General features: G+C 35.3%; 2 protein-coding genes across 2 annotated transcripts in view; both read right to left on the bottom strand.

Annotated features, from left to right (window-relative positions):
• MS3_00004449 (uncharacterized protein) overlaps positions 1-5,286 on the bottom strand; it is a 30,122-nt gene extending 24,836 nt beyond the window's left edge. The window contains exon 1 of the mRNA XM_051212369.1: positions 4,347-5,286. Within this exon, the coding sequence (XP_051072548.1) occupies positions 4,347-4,682 (336 nt within the window). The 5' untranslated portion in view covers positions 4,683-5,286. The remainder of the gene's footprint in view (positions 1-4,346) is intronic.
• A 2,073-nt stretch (positions 5,287-7,359) lies between these two features.
• MS3_00004447 (uncharacterized protein) overlaps positions 7,360-14,583 on the bottom strand; it is a 176,635-nt gene continuing 169,411 nt past the window's right edge. The window contains exon 69 of the mRNA XM_051212367.1: positions 7,360-9,324. Within this exon, the coding sequence (XP_051072546.1) occupies positions 8,812-9,324 (513 nt within the window). The 3' untranslated portion in view covers positions 7,360-8,811. The remainder of the gene's footprint in view (positions 9,325-14,583) is intronic.

Raw genomic sequence — 14,583 nt, 5'->3', positions numbered from 1 at the left:
TCAAAATCCTTTGCTTGCTTGGCTTGATTCCTTTCTCAGCAATCGACATCAAATAGTTAAAATTAACTCTTCATTGTCTAACGCTGTCCCTGTTAGAAGTGGTGTAATACAAGGTAGTGTCTTAGGTCCTTTGCTCTTTTTAGTATTTATCAATGATATTTGTGAAAGTTTTTGTGTCGGTAAGCCCCTTCTATATGCAGATGATCTTAAAGTAGTATATTCATTTTCTCCACATGACCTGAAAAATATGCAGAATTGCATCAGCATGGAGCTTAACAAGGTAGCACAGTGGTGTTTAAAGTGGCAACTGGAGCTTAATATGGCTAAATGTGGGTGGATATGCTTCGGCAATACATCACTCAACCTAGACATTACCATAAATGGAGAAGTGTTACCTAGGTTACATACAGTAGTAGACTTAGGACTTAGATATTCCCAAGACCTGTCGTTTACAGAACATATATTAAAACAGACCTCTAAGTCTCAACGTCTAATAGGTTACATAACTCGAAATCTTTACAACACTGAGTCACGTATTCTAATGTACAAAGTTTGTGCTCGACCTCTTCTGGAATACTTCACGTTTATTCTTAGCAGTGCGCTCATAAAGGATAAATTAAGGCTGGAATCAGTACAGAGACGATTTACACTTCGTATTCTTGGAGCTGATTGTACCTTAACTTATAATTCTAGATGTAATAAACTTGGGCTAGACCCTTTATGGAGGAGGAGACTCAAACTAAATCTTATCTTTTTCTTCAAACTACTTCATAAACTATCGTTTACATCCGATCACGCGATTCAATATGCAGAAACCTCTCATTATGACATCCGTAATTCCTTGGCACTAGTGAAACAAACTCATTCTAAATCATCTCTTTATATGAATTACTTCACCTGTAAATTTTATAGACTCTGGAATAATCTACCACAATCTATCCGCACGATAAAATCCCTCCCATTATTTGTTCGCTGCATCGATGCATACTGCTCCTCTGAAAATGCATTGAATGGTCTAGCGCCTTTAAGTGTATCTCATTCCACAAGTGATATTTTAGGAACCTTAAATGTTTAGCCATCTTTATTAGTGAATTCCCTTAGTAAAACCACCCACTTGCTGTCAATATGTCAACACCGCCCCTAGCAACTTTAACTATTTTGAATAACTGTGTCACATGACACACATGACACACGCATTTAGGTAGACCGGATTGATATATTTTGGTAATTACTTTTTTGTTGTTCCGTGCTCTCTGTTTTCGTTTTAATTTCTCTAGTTGTAGATAATTATCATTAATTCGATCTGGCACACGAATTGATCTTAATTACTCCGTTAATAAATCAACAGGCTGTCCATTTAGGAAATATTAAAAATTCCCCGCTGATGCATAGGATCGCTGTAATATATACTACTTAAACAACTACTGAACTAGTATACTTAAAACTTTCTTTTATCACATGTTTGTTCTGCACATCTAATGTTATTATTTATATCAAATTGATCATGCCTGTAAACTGGCGTGAATTCTGTAATTATTATTTTTTTTCAGAATAAATTATTACTTACTTATAAAACTCGATGATGAAGTTATTGGGAACAATTGCTTGCTCAAATACTCTTTTCTTTTAAGGTTTTTTTAAACTGCTGAAATTTGAAATAAACTATTCCTCTAATTTATACTCATTGAGGAACTACCATACAATTGAATGATTATTTAAGGCTATATAAACATAATTTAACCTTTTAAATATCTGTTGCTTACATATGCTAGAAACGTTATAATAGACAACTTCGTGTATATTCTTTTTTTTGATCTAACTATCCCTTTAAGGTTTTAAAAGTGTTTATACGATTTCAATAGTTGAAATCATGACTCAATTAAAGCTAGACCACTATGGAAAACCTGGAAGCACTGAACGGCCGTTTCGTCCTAGTATGAGACTCCTCATCAGTGCGCATCTACGATCCCACCCCACCCCGCGATATTCGAGCCCAGTATCTATCAGTCTCGCGCACGAGCGCTTAACCATTAGACCACTCAGCCATTCGGCATCCGACGGTGTTACTATCTAACTTCAACCAACTCACAAAGTTGTGCCCCCGTCCACCATTGTCTTCATTGAGTTGATACCTCCAACAGACCTGGTTGAACTCCACTGGTAACGGCTTCTCACTAGAATTCCAGGAAATGTCTCTTGAAGAAGGTCACTAGTAAGCAGATGATTATCATACAATTGTTCTTATGTTCTACTGTATTTGAAATAAAATTATGGACAGTAGGATTTCGTTTATTCATTAAGAACACATTACGCCAAGAAATGGAGACAGACGCGAGAAGAATGAACAAGAAATAGATAGAATTACAAAGGAAGGCCTAGGATAGAGTGGGTTTGGAGAATGCTGATTGTCAGCTCATGCTCCATTGAAGCCGACAAGCATGAATAAGTAAGTAATCCTTACATTACTTTTCATTAATAAATTAAATTGAATCACTGAAAAAACTGACAGTACATCAGTTCATTTCTCTAAAAACAAAAGAGTTTAGACCACAACAGTCATACTTTATATTCTATGCACAATATAAAAACAATTTCGAAACTATAATCTATGAACAAACCAATCAGATTTACCATAACAGGTCTTAGATTTTGACTCGAAATTCACTCATTCATTTGGCTAAGTAGAGTCTTGGCATTATAGTTGATGTCAGTTCATAATGAAAACCCTAAATCTAATTTTTAAGCCTAATCATCAACTGTAAATCATAATCCCTATTCTTCAAACTGTTTTATAACCCTCATTTAGCCCTAGTATGTAGGTGGACACTCTCAAGGTCAGTTTAACGTCATCCATAAATTATAGTCTTAGTAAAAAAATATTAAATGAATTTGAACTGAGGTTTCGTCGTACCTAGCACCCATCACCAATGCTTAACAACACTCATAGGCAAATTGATGCTCCTCGTATGATTAAACTGTAATCATATAATGTCATAGCCAGAGACTTTGTCATCAAACTATTCTTGGTGTAAACGATTTTTTTACAGGAATGAGATTTGAACAGATTTATTAGATACCAAGTTATATGAGAAGAAACTTTCAAAGTATGTAATATATTTAGCTTCAATCTATCACTAGGCAATCTACTCTAAACGTCTTTAAGATGACATTTTAAGTTAATGATAAATTAGATTGAAACAATTCTGAACAAATTATTTGTTTAGTTATTAGATGGAATTTTAAATAGAATTTGTATGTAGTATGTATCATGAACTAATCGAAACTAGATTTTGATGGAGTTTTGTTCTCTGAGCTGGATCGTTTGGTCGTGAAGCTTTCATCGTTCTTCTGAACGACATCGCCAGCACAAACTTAAGATAAAAGTGAAGTGTTCGAATTTCTCCATATGCGTTTCACAGCTTCTTCTGTACACCACGACCAAACCATCCAGCTCAAAGAACAATACTTCATCAAAATCATCCACCTGAGCTACAAATCTTCTCCACCATCTCATAATCAAAACTAGGGATAAAGTTGAAAAACTGAAAGCACTGGACAACTGTATCATCTTAGTCTAGTAGAGAGATAGTTATTAACACTGTAGTGTTGTCTAATTACATTCAAAGGTTATTGTCATTCATAGTGACAGTATGTTTCACATGATTCAATATTGTGCCCGAATTGTATTACATTGAAAAGATCTATATAGATATATGTTACCTTTTTGTAAAATTCAATGAATAAATAGGATCTTAGATTATAGTTTGGATTATTTTAGTCATTCCGTTTTATTAAAACAATGAAGGTAGACAAAAACAATTTGAGGTTTTGAAAGAATAAAGTGATCGAATTTTAAATCGAATTGTGCTTGCAATGTTGTTTTCGTTGTGCCCCTATCGATGTAAAACATAATGATACCACCGATTAGAGAACAATAAATTATCGACCGGACCAAATCTAATACCGGAGAATTCCAAATGTTTCCATTCTCTCTTCTTCTTATTATTATTATTATTATAGTTCAAATTATAACAAACGATCTTCTAGTGCTTCCACGTTTTCCATAGTGATCTGGCTTTACATTTAGTACAAGTTTAAAAATATTACTAATATGTCTAATATAATTTTCACAAATGAATTCATGAGTCGATCTGAGCTAAATCATCATTGAAAACTTAGATACATAGGACCATCATTTCTTCCTAGTATGGTTCTCCTCAAAACTACATACACATTCATAATCCTATACTCAGGACTCGAACACTTAACGTCGAATACCCATTATACATATAAACTGCATGAAAATAAGATCCGATTACATTACATTGAAAAAAGACAACGCTTACCATATATAAATAACTATCTTTACGACTACTTGTTGTTTCATTCATATATAATGGAAAATATAAAAGATACATATCTAAATTGACTAATTCATCTGTTTTACCAAATCCAATACCGAAAAATTTCAAATGTTCCCATTCTCTATGATTATGAGTATTCAGATTATAACAAACATTAAATTGTAACCATTTCACTTCATTATTATCATAATTTACAGACCATTGAATATGATATTCATCATATTTATTTAATGGTAATGAATATTCCGTAGTAATACAATTGAGATTTGGAATAATAAACAATATTATAATGAATAATAGTAAATAGACAATAGACATTTTTAACGAAGAATAGATTAGCTGATGTTTGAGGTTGGTTTCTGGTTTCTTTTAAGAATTATAAGAATTTTCATTGGCTTTTATAGAGTTGTTGTGTCCCGATAAGAATAATGAGTGGTAACATTTTTGGGATCTATTTAAGGACCAATAGTGTGCGTGTATTTTTATCGTATAGTTGATAAGTAACTAAACTACTCATATTCATCTCTCTCTTATTAAAAGCTTTATTTTAACCTATGAACTGTTATTATACGATTTTCCATTCTTGAATTATTCTCTATCTATTAATCACCACCTCCCACATTCACAGCCTCATTTGGCTAAGTCTTGTACAAATGTTATTTTCTATTTTATGCTACGTTGTGGTCTGTTTGATTGGTATATAAACAGAGTATGTTTGAAATAAATGATTCATATTGCAGAAGCTGAGACTGGTGTTCTTCACTTAACTGGCTGGGCTAGGTGGAAAGTAGGACCAATCAGGACTCTAGGCTGCTCGCACGTGTTTTACGCGTCCCTGGTCCGATCGGTAGTTCGCTGCTTCTGATTAGCGGCTTTCGGCCATAAGAAGAGTAATTTACTGGTTGAAATCCTGAGTCAATTGAAGCTAGACAGCCATGGAAAACCTGGAAGCATTGGACGGCCGTTTCGTCCTAGTACGGGACTCTTCAGCATTGCGCATCCAAGATCCTGCACCCCGCGAGATCCGAACCCAGGACCTATGAGTCTTGCGCCAGGCGCTTAACCAACTAAACCCCTGAGCCGGCCGGCATCCAATGGTGTTAATGTCGTAGATGCACACTGCTGAGGAGTCCCATACTAGGACGAAACGGCCGTTCAGTGCTTCCAGGTTTTCTATGGTGGTTTAGCTTCAATTGACTCGTGATTTCAACCAGTGAAATTTCTAAAGATCTCCACAAAACCCATTCTGATAAGAGTAATTTAGTTTAACCTTTAATGAGTCTAATTAGCATTTGAAAAGCTGTTTTCTTTTCTTTTCTCTTTTTTTGCAATCTAATCCTGAAAATGTAATATACACACACACGAACACACATAATTTTTTGATTGGTTATTTTAAATGATCCTATGAAGACTATATATATATGATCAGTTTAAACGGTTCAATTAATTGGGATGGATTAATATAAGGAGTTTGTTGGAGTTGATCTAAAGTTTGTGCTGATGATTTCGATCAGAAGAACGCGTCCTGGACTCCACTGCCAGCCACTATCCATCTTAGCCTGTAATGCTTCTGAATTAAGGCAATATTGAGGCAATACACACAGTATGCACATATGCCAGTAACAGACTGATCAATCGCAGTCTTAAATCTCAATTGAAATATTCAAGTAAACAATACCAAGTGAATTTATAGTATCACTTAAATTGTATTAATTTCAATTTCACTTTAAATTATATACTGAACAATGAAGAATCAAGATGAAAGGCTTACTGAAAAGAAATATTCATTTGCTCCACATCGTTTTCTAAATACAATTTATTTTTTGATTGAGATCATGAACCGGTTGATGTTAGAACACCATTGAAAACCTGGGAACACTGAGTGGCCGTTTCGCCCTATTGTGAGAATACTCATCAGTGCGCATCCACGATCTCACTTACGGGATTCGGACCCAAGGCCTTCAGTCTCGCGCGCGAACGCCTAAGCTACTAGACCACTGAGCGGGCAACCAGTGGTGTTAGTGTCTAACATCAACCATTCCACGAAATGGATTAGCCCCACCGGTCACGGCTTCTCACTAGAACTCCGAGAATTCTCTCACGAAGCTAGTCGATAGTGAGCACATGTTAATTACCTGTAATCCAGTAGATTAGGCGTTAACGCGCAAGACTGACGTCATGGGTTCGAATCCCGTGAGTGGGATTGTGGATGCGCACTGCTGAGGAGTGGTACAATAGGATGAAACGGTCGTCCAGTGTTTCCAGGTTTCTGATAGTGGTTTGACATCAATCGGTTCATGATCTCAATCAAAACTTAATAATCTCCACAATCCTTATACTGGTATAATTTATTTCACGAATCTATAAATATTTAGTTTATTTTAATATTATATCTTCTATGATTACATATAATATGGTGTATGCTACTGATGTCGACTTCATATGATATAATAAGATATAATATCATAATAATATATATTATAAGATATAAGTAGTACGTATCATCAAACTAAAGTGAAATGCCTGATGGTAGAAACTTTAGAAAATCAAAGAGAAAACAACGAGAACATATGATGTTTAGTATGGAAACGAAGAGACAACGAAGTCTGAGACAATTGATGACTGTTTTGAAAATCAAGCATTTACTGTTGTGTTCTCAGATTTTATCAAGATATTTTATAATTTTATACTCAAATAAAATTGGTTACCCCCCTACACACGCTTGTATGTATATTTATCAGAATAAGATTTATCATAGATAGACAAAGGAGAATTCATAATCTATTGACATACAATTACAATCAGACCGATAAACATGTAAAGTACAAGTACACCTCATGTAAACAACTGAATGATGTTACATCGATAAAGTTACTCAATTCTATCAGACTTCATATCGATGTGATTTATGTGAGAACGACAAAGATTTCTGTTATGTCGGAAGTGAATTCAGCCACAATATGACAACACAACTGTACCACAATACAGAAACTGTGTGTATTGTTTGGAGGAAATCAACATCTCACATAGAATGAGAATAGTCAGGAAGTGATATATTGAGTGTGTGTGTGTGTGTGGATGAAACGGAGACTGGAGATGTGGTGGAGTGAAAATGATGTTGGTGAGCCCGACTAATTTTTGAAGTGAATTAATACAAGTCGAATGTTGATGGTGGAGTGAGTTTGTTTTGATTATAACTGGTGATTGAAATTTTTAGTACTGATGATGATGTTGATGATGATGAATGGTGTGTTTGTCGAACTCAACTGTAGAATCTAATTCATCAATGAATTGGACAGTTCGAGTGGGTAGTAGGTTTTGACCAGAAGAAATTATTTTGATGATGTGAGACATGTGTTTTAGGTAATATCGAGGCAATACTTACAGTATGCACATATGTCAATAGAAGACTGATCAATTACTGTCCTAAGCATCAATAGAAAGTTTTAAGTAAACAATACCAAGTGAATTTAGACTTCAACCCAATTTCACAAGCTACTGGCTATCGGGATTCAGTAACTAAGTGAATAACGCGATGGCATTTGAAGCGTACAGTACTGAGTTTGAGTCGCAGGGTGAACGTTAACACTGAGATGCAGGTACATCCAGCCGAAGAGTCGCAAATAAGACAAAACATATGTCCTGGATCCCACTACTAACCACTATCCATCTTTACTTGTAATAAATAGCTGATTTTATTTTTTATAATAATATAGCATATATATATTATAATAATACTGACAACATACAAGATACAATGTCTTCATTCTCACCTAAACACATACAGAACAATTTCATTAAACCGGTTATTAAATTAATTATAAAATTGATTTTAGTTTTTCTTTTTTTTTGTTGCCTATAACAACACACTGAAAAATTTGCATTCTTTGAAGAAGCAGAAGAAAAAGAAAAAAGAAGAAAAAAAGAAAGAAAAAATACGAGCTTATATATTTCCATTATGAATTATGATAAATGATTTCCCTATTTTTTAATATTTTTATCGTGTCCATTTTCTTTCAAAAGGTTACATATTCATATGGTTAAGTTCAGGTTACATAATGAAAAGGGGAAGATTTTTTTTCATAAAAAACAACAACAACACAAAACTGAACTACATTTAAACAAAACAACATAGAAACCAATTCACTAGTAAGATGATCACTTGAACACATTGAATTGTCACGTTCATTCGAAATCATAGTAAGTGTAGTAAAGTAGTGACTAGAAAAGCAAAGATGTATGATCTTTCTTTTTTTTATTTTTGAAATTTGGGTAACAAATAGACAGAAGCACACACACACACGCAGAGAGAAACAATGAAGAAGAAGAAGAAGAAGAAGAAGAAAGAGAAGAAGAATGTTAGTCGTCAAATTCTTATAAAATTGACATTGTTTCATTATTTTTATATTATCATGCATAGATTTGATAATGTAATGAGAACATTTACCTAGAATGGATATTTTGATATTGAAATGTAAACATAAAATGAATGTTGAAATATTAATTTATATTTCTTATATGATTGATTATAATTGTTCATATCCCATGATGTATTATTAAACCATGTTTGATTACCAATATTATATTCATTATTGATTGTTGATGAAGTTACAGATGATGATGGAGCTGTTGATTTATGTCCTGATGATATAGTCGTTGATAAAGAGTCCACTGTTGATGATGACGATGATGATGATAATAGTTTAGTATCATTTTCATAACATGATACTCGGAAAAACAAATAATATAACTGACCAGGTTCATCATATTTTGTTTGTTGATATGTTAAATTTGTTGCCGCTTCAATATGTGCACTTAATAGTGTACGCTCACGTGTTTGATTTGTATTATTTTTAGCCCAATTCGGTGTTAAGTAAACAACTCCATCTTCTGTACGATGATGAACTGGTGTATTTGGTGCTTTGTCTAAAAGATGATAGTGACAATTCGATTGCTGAACCTGAATTGTTTATACAAAAATGTAAAAGAAAAATATAAATAAATACTAATAGATTTCATAAAATGGAATACATTTAAGTAGAAAGAGTGAGATTAAACGCTATAAACACATTTTTGGTACTTCGTCAATTGTTCAAGATTCTTCAGTGTTGACATTTTGTGCATGAGTAGAGTGTCATCCTACCAGTATTAGTGTATTGTGCACTACTTATGCGGATAGACACAAGTAGTACGTAGCTGGAATTGAGAGTAGGATCCTTACCCGTATTAAAGTGAAATAAGGAGAAGAGGAAGGAGAACGAAGAGCAATCCGAATAACAATAGGATGGGTAGAATGATGAAGTATGTAAAGGACAACTGGAGGAGGATATGCAAATGCTGTATTTAATGCATAGTTTTCATATTTTACAAAGATACCGTTTGATTTTGCATAAAACAATATACTATTTTACCCTGACTTGGGTTTTCGTTCACAATATTAGTGGTAGTATTAGTGTGGTATATGCTACTTACGTCTGTCTACATAAGTAGTATGTAACACCAATCAGAAGAGAAATGCATGGCAGCAGAAGGCTACGTGAGTTGACTTGAAGAAAAAAACGGAAATAGAAATGAATTGTGACTTGGAAGAATCATATAGTGTAAACGATAAATGATAGAAATTCGCAAATGAAATATTGAGTGTTTGGTTTTCATATTTTACCAAGAGACTCTGTAATTATACATTTAAATATAATCGCTTGTCTCCTACCTGTGTTCTCGTTCATTACAGTAGTAGTAGTAGTAGTAATAACATTTATTCAGTTTTCTGCCATGTTTCCATCTATGTTTTTGTTATGACCTTGGATCGCTTTTACCCCGTGATACTTGTTATGGCTTGACCTTGGTCTGTGTAGTCTAAATTATGACCTTGACGCGTTAGGCTGAGTGGCTTAACCTTGAGTCTAATACGCGTGAGTTCGATTGGGGTAGAGAGAACTATTCTAAATCCTGATTGGTTGGCAAGCACGCGAGTGAAAGAAGACAAGACAGTTGGAACACTAAACTCTGGATTCTCTGAATTCGGATTACTACAAAAATGTACATGAATAAATAAGTGCATATCTTGACCACGACGTAGGATAATTTGGAAAAATACAGTTATGCCCGAACAGGGAATTAGGGTAGAAATTATAGTGCAAAATATAATGTTTAAATTACAATATTTTTGGAACAAAAAAGGGTATGCTAGTGAATGATACATAGAACGAAAGCTCGTGTTATGTAGAATAAGATAGGGACAAAAATAAATATAAGTGTTTTACAGGTTTTGAATGAAATGCAATAACGTCCCAAGAAAATAGCTTTCGTAATTGTCTGGGCTTCTTAATTCCCCGTTCATAACACCTTCCCCCTTTAAAAAAAAAAGAAAAAAAAAACGGTTAGTTACTATATACAGGTAAGTGCTGAGATATCATCATTGATATCTTCCTTCGGAAACGTATGTTCTCCTCTTTGGGTCTACCTGTAGAATATCTGGTCTTCTGCGTTTCCGTGATGCTTTCCTAATAGGACTTTGTTCAGGTTGCGTGGTCTTCTGAGTCGCTGAGCATTTTATGTCAAAACTGTCCAGAATGATTCTCCACATTGAGTCTAATTTCTCGGTTTTCTGTGAAGTGCCAGCATTTTCCAGTATGTGGTTGACATGGCGTGTCCACTTCTGTCCTTCAACTTCCACCACATACATTACGTTCCCTTGTCTCTTAAGTATGCGTCCACTGGTCCATTGTGGAGGTGAATATCGGAAATCGCGGACGTATACTTTTTGATTTTTCTGGAAAATTCTGCGTTTCGCCCCATGATGGCGATCAAATTGGTTTTCCATCTTTCTGTTTCTTTTTCCGATGTCTCTTTGCTGTGGTTTCATGGCATCGAGGGCAGTTCTTACTTTTCTACCAAACATAATTTCTGCTGGGGACATTTGATTTGGTGTTGATGGGTTTGGAGTTGTTCTGTAGACCAAGAGAAAGTCATCAAGAATCTCCTCTATCTTTCCCTCCCCTTTTGCCTTCAGTAGCGCTCTTTTGAAGGTATCTACAAACCTTTCGGCCTGACCATTCGATTGTGGATGGTACGGAGGTGAACGGACATGTTTGACTCCAAACCTCTTGCAGAAATCTGAGAAGATGGAAGAAATAAACTGAGTGCCGTTATCTGTCACGAGAACATCTGGAACTCCAAAACGGGAGAATAACTGCCGTAGCTTCATGATAGTCTGTTGCGAAGTGATTTGATTTATAGGAAAAATCTCCGGCCATTTTGAATAAGCATCAACACAAACGAGGAAGTACGTACCCTGGAATGGGCCAGCAAAATCAACATGTATACGCGACCAAGGTTCTTCTGGAGATGGCCAGGAATGTAGTTCAGCTTTTCGTGGACACTTAGAAACCTCAGCACATTTTCTGCACGCACGCACGAAATCTTCGATGTGTTCATCGATATTAGGCCAATATACATAACTTCGAGCAATAGCTTTCATTCTTCCAGTACCTGGATGGGCTGTATGCAGTTGTTTCAGGACGAGTGAGCGTAAGTTATACGGAACCACTACGCGATCAGCAACCATTATACAGTCATTGACGATGGATAAAGATTGGCGTCGTTGATAATACTGTTTCAGTTCATGAGATGTTATACGTGGGGGCCAACCACGCTGGATAAATGTAGATAATCGTCTTAAGATAGGATCGCGGCGAGTGTGTTCAGCGATTCGAGCAGCTGTCACTGGAAGAATTTGTCGAAGATGGTTTATGTAAGATACGGACGACAATTGAGAGGAAGCAGAAGACTTTGATGTAGACATAACATTAGAAAGAAGTACATGAGATTCCGAAGTTTCACTAGCGCATACTTTGTCTGAAGTATTCGATTTGGAAATTTTATGAGAAGGCAATGAATCGGCGGTATTTGATTTGACATGGTGAGAACACATAACATTTGAATTGTTTGATTCAGAAAGATCATAAGAACATGTTTCATCAGAAGCATTTAATTCGTTAATATCCAGAGAGGATGATTCGTCGGAGACATTTGATTTAGAAATATCATTAGGGATTTGGATAGAATCATAGGAAACATTTTGAGAACATACCTCATCTAATAATTTATTCAAAGTATCAACATGTGCAATCCAATCTAATCCCAATAGATCTAAATCGTGTCGATTTGTTAGATAACAAACATCTGTAAATTTACTTCCCATAAGTTGAACATTGCATAGGACCTCTCCTGTCAACTTTACTATGTCTCCTGACGCATTTCGGGCGACATGTTCTGTCGGTCGGATGGATGGGCATCCTAACTTGTGCCATGTGTTCTTTGAAATCAACGTGACATCAGAAGCAGTGTCTAACTGAAGTCGTATAAGTTTTCCATTTACTAATAAATTTACAAATTTCCGCCTATTTTTAAATCCAACTTTAAAGGTTGCAAACGTGGTTTTAATCTGACTATTTGATTGTTGCTTTGAATTTTCACTACGATGTTTAGTCTTGCGTTTATTTAACGAACAATGACCTTCTTTGTGGCCAATGCGATGACATTTGCGGCATTTATGATTCTTAAACGGACAGAATTTTGCAAAATGCCATGCTCCGCAGAACCAGCATGGTGATGGGGGGTTGGCAGGTTTTTTCATGCTTGTACAGTTTTGTTTCGATGATTTTATGGATCGGAGCGCATTAATTGAACCAGAACCGGAAGGTTTACCCTTCTGTTGCACCATCGCAGTGTCATGCTTGAGATTAAGTAACCGCTGACATTCGGTTGTGACCATTTGTAATGTCATATTTGGTTCTTGTTCAATGCGTACCAACATTCTGGTACGGACATCTGCATCTTCTTCATTCTTTAGACCACATATGAAAATCAAGCATTTAAATTGGTCCGCTGTGATTTCGTTTATTTTGAAGCGTTCGCACTGTCGATTTACCTTCCCGGCATACGTGAGATAATCGTCCTCTGGAGATTTCGTTATTTGGAAGCATTTATAGCGAGTATTAAATAATGAGGACTGTTCATCGAAAATATCAGATAAAATCTGGACTGTATCTTTGAATGATACATCTCGTGGATTTTGCGGCAAGATAAAATTCACATATTTATTATATTCCTGTGTTCCCAGTCGTCTTAAGAGTAAGCGGACTTTTGCTGCGTCATCAAGATGCGAGCATTCAACGCGGAAAATATCTTCACAGCGGTGAAACCACGAACTGAAAATGACATTAGCTTCAGGATCATACTGGAATTCAGAAATAGAATTTATGATGCTTTCATGCTTATCTGATTGACAAGCTGAGGACGACTGTAATGAGAACATTCGTGCGAATGCATCCAAAAGCTTCGTCTGATTTGCCTCATTTTGTGCTTGCTGCATTTGAAGAATAGTTTTAAGGTCATCCAATGAAACAGGCATTTTGTACTGGATCAATCAATATAGGAAAGAAAAAAAATTCTCCGTCGCCAGTTGTTATGACCTTGGATCGCTTTTACCCCGTGATACTTGTTATGGCTTGACCTTGGTCTGTGTAGTCTAAATTATGACCTTGACGCGTTAGGCTGAGTGGCTTAACCTTGAGTCTAATACGCGTGAGTTCGATTGGGGTAGAGAGAACTATTCTAAATCCTGATTGGTTGGCAAGCACGCGAGTGAAAGAAGACAAGACAGTTGGAACACTAAACTCTGGATTCTCTGAATTCGGATTACTACAAAAATGTACATGAATAAATAAGTGCATATCTTGACCACGACGTAGGATAATTTGGAAAAATACAGTTATGCCCGAACAGGGAATTAGGGTAGAAATTATAGTGCAAAATATAATGTTTAAATTACAATATTTTTGGAACAAAAAAGGGTATGCTAGTGAATGATACATAGAACGAAAGCTCGTGTTATGTAGAATAAGATAGGGACAAAAATAAATATAAGTGTTTTACAGGTTTTGAATGAAATGCAATAACGTCCCAAGAAAATAGCTTTCGTAATTGTCTGGGCTTCTTAATTCCCCGTTCATAACAGTTTTTTTTTCAGGTAAATATCATTTAATTGATTAAAGTTAAGACTAAATTCCCCCGTTATTCATTAGGTCCTCTTCTAGGAGAAAAAGATACGGGCGGTTATCAATACGAATAGACTGTCTATTCAGTTTCGTTCCATAAATCCCTGTGTATATGTATATTCTCAAAACAACTGACAACCAATATCAATGTCATAATC

This window comes from Schistosoma haematobium, chromosome ZW (genome assembly GCF_000699445.3).
Source record: "Schistosoma haematobium chromosome ZW, whole genome shotgun sequence".
Taxonomy (NCBI): domain Eukaryota; kingdom Metazoa; phylum Platyhelminthes; class Trematoda; order Strigeidida; family Schistosomatidae; genus Schistosoma; species Schistosoma haematobium.
This window is presented reverse-complemented; position numbering and strand designations above follow the sequence as displayed.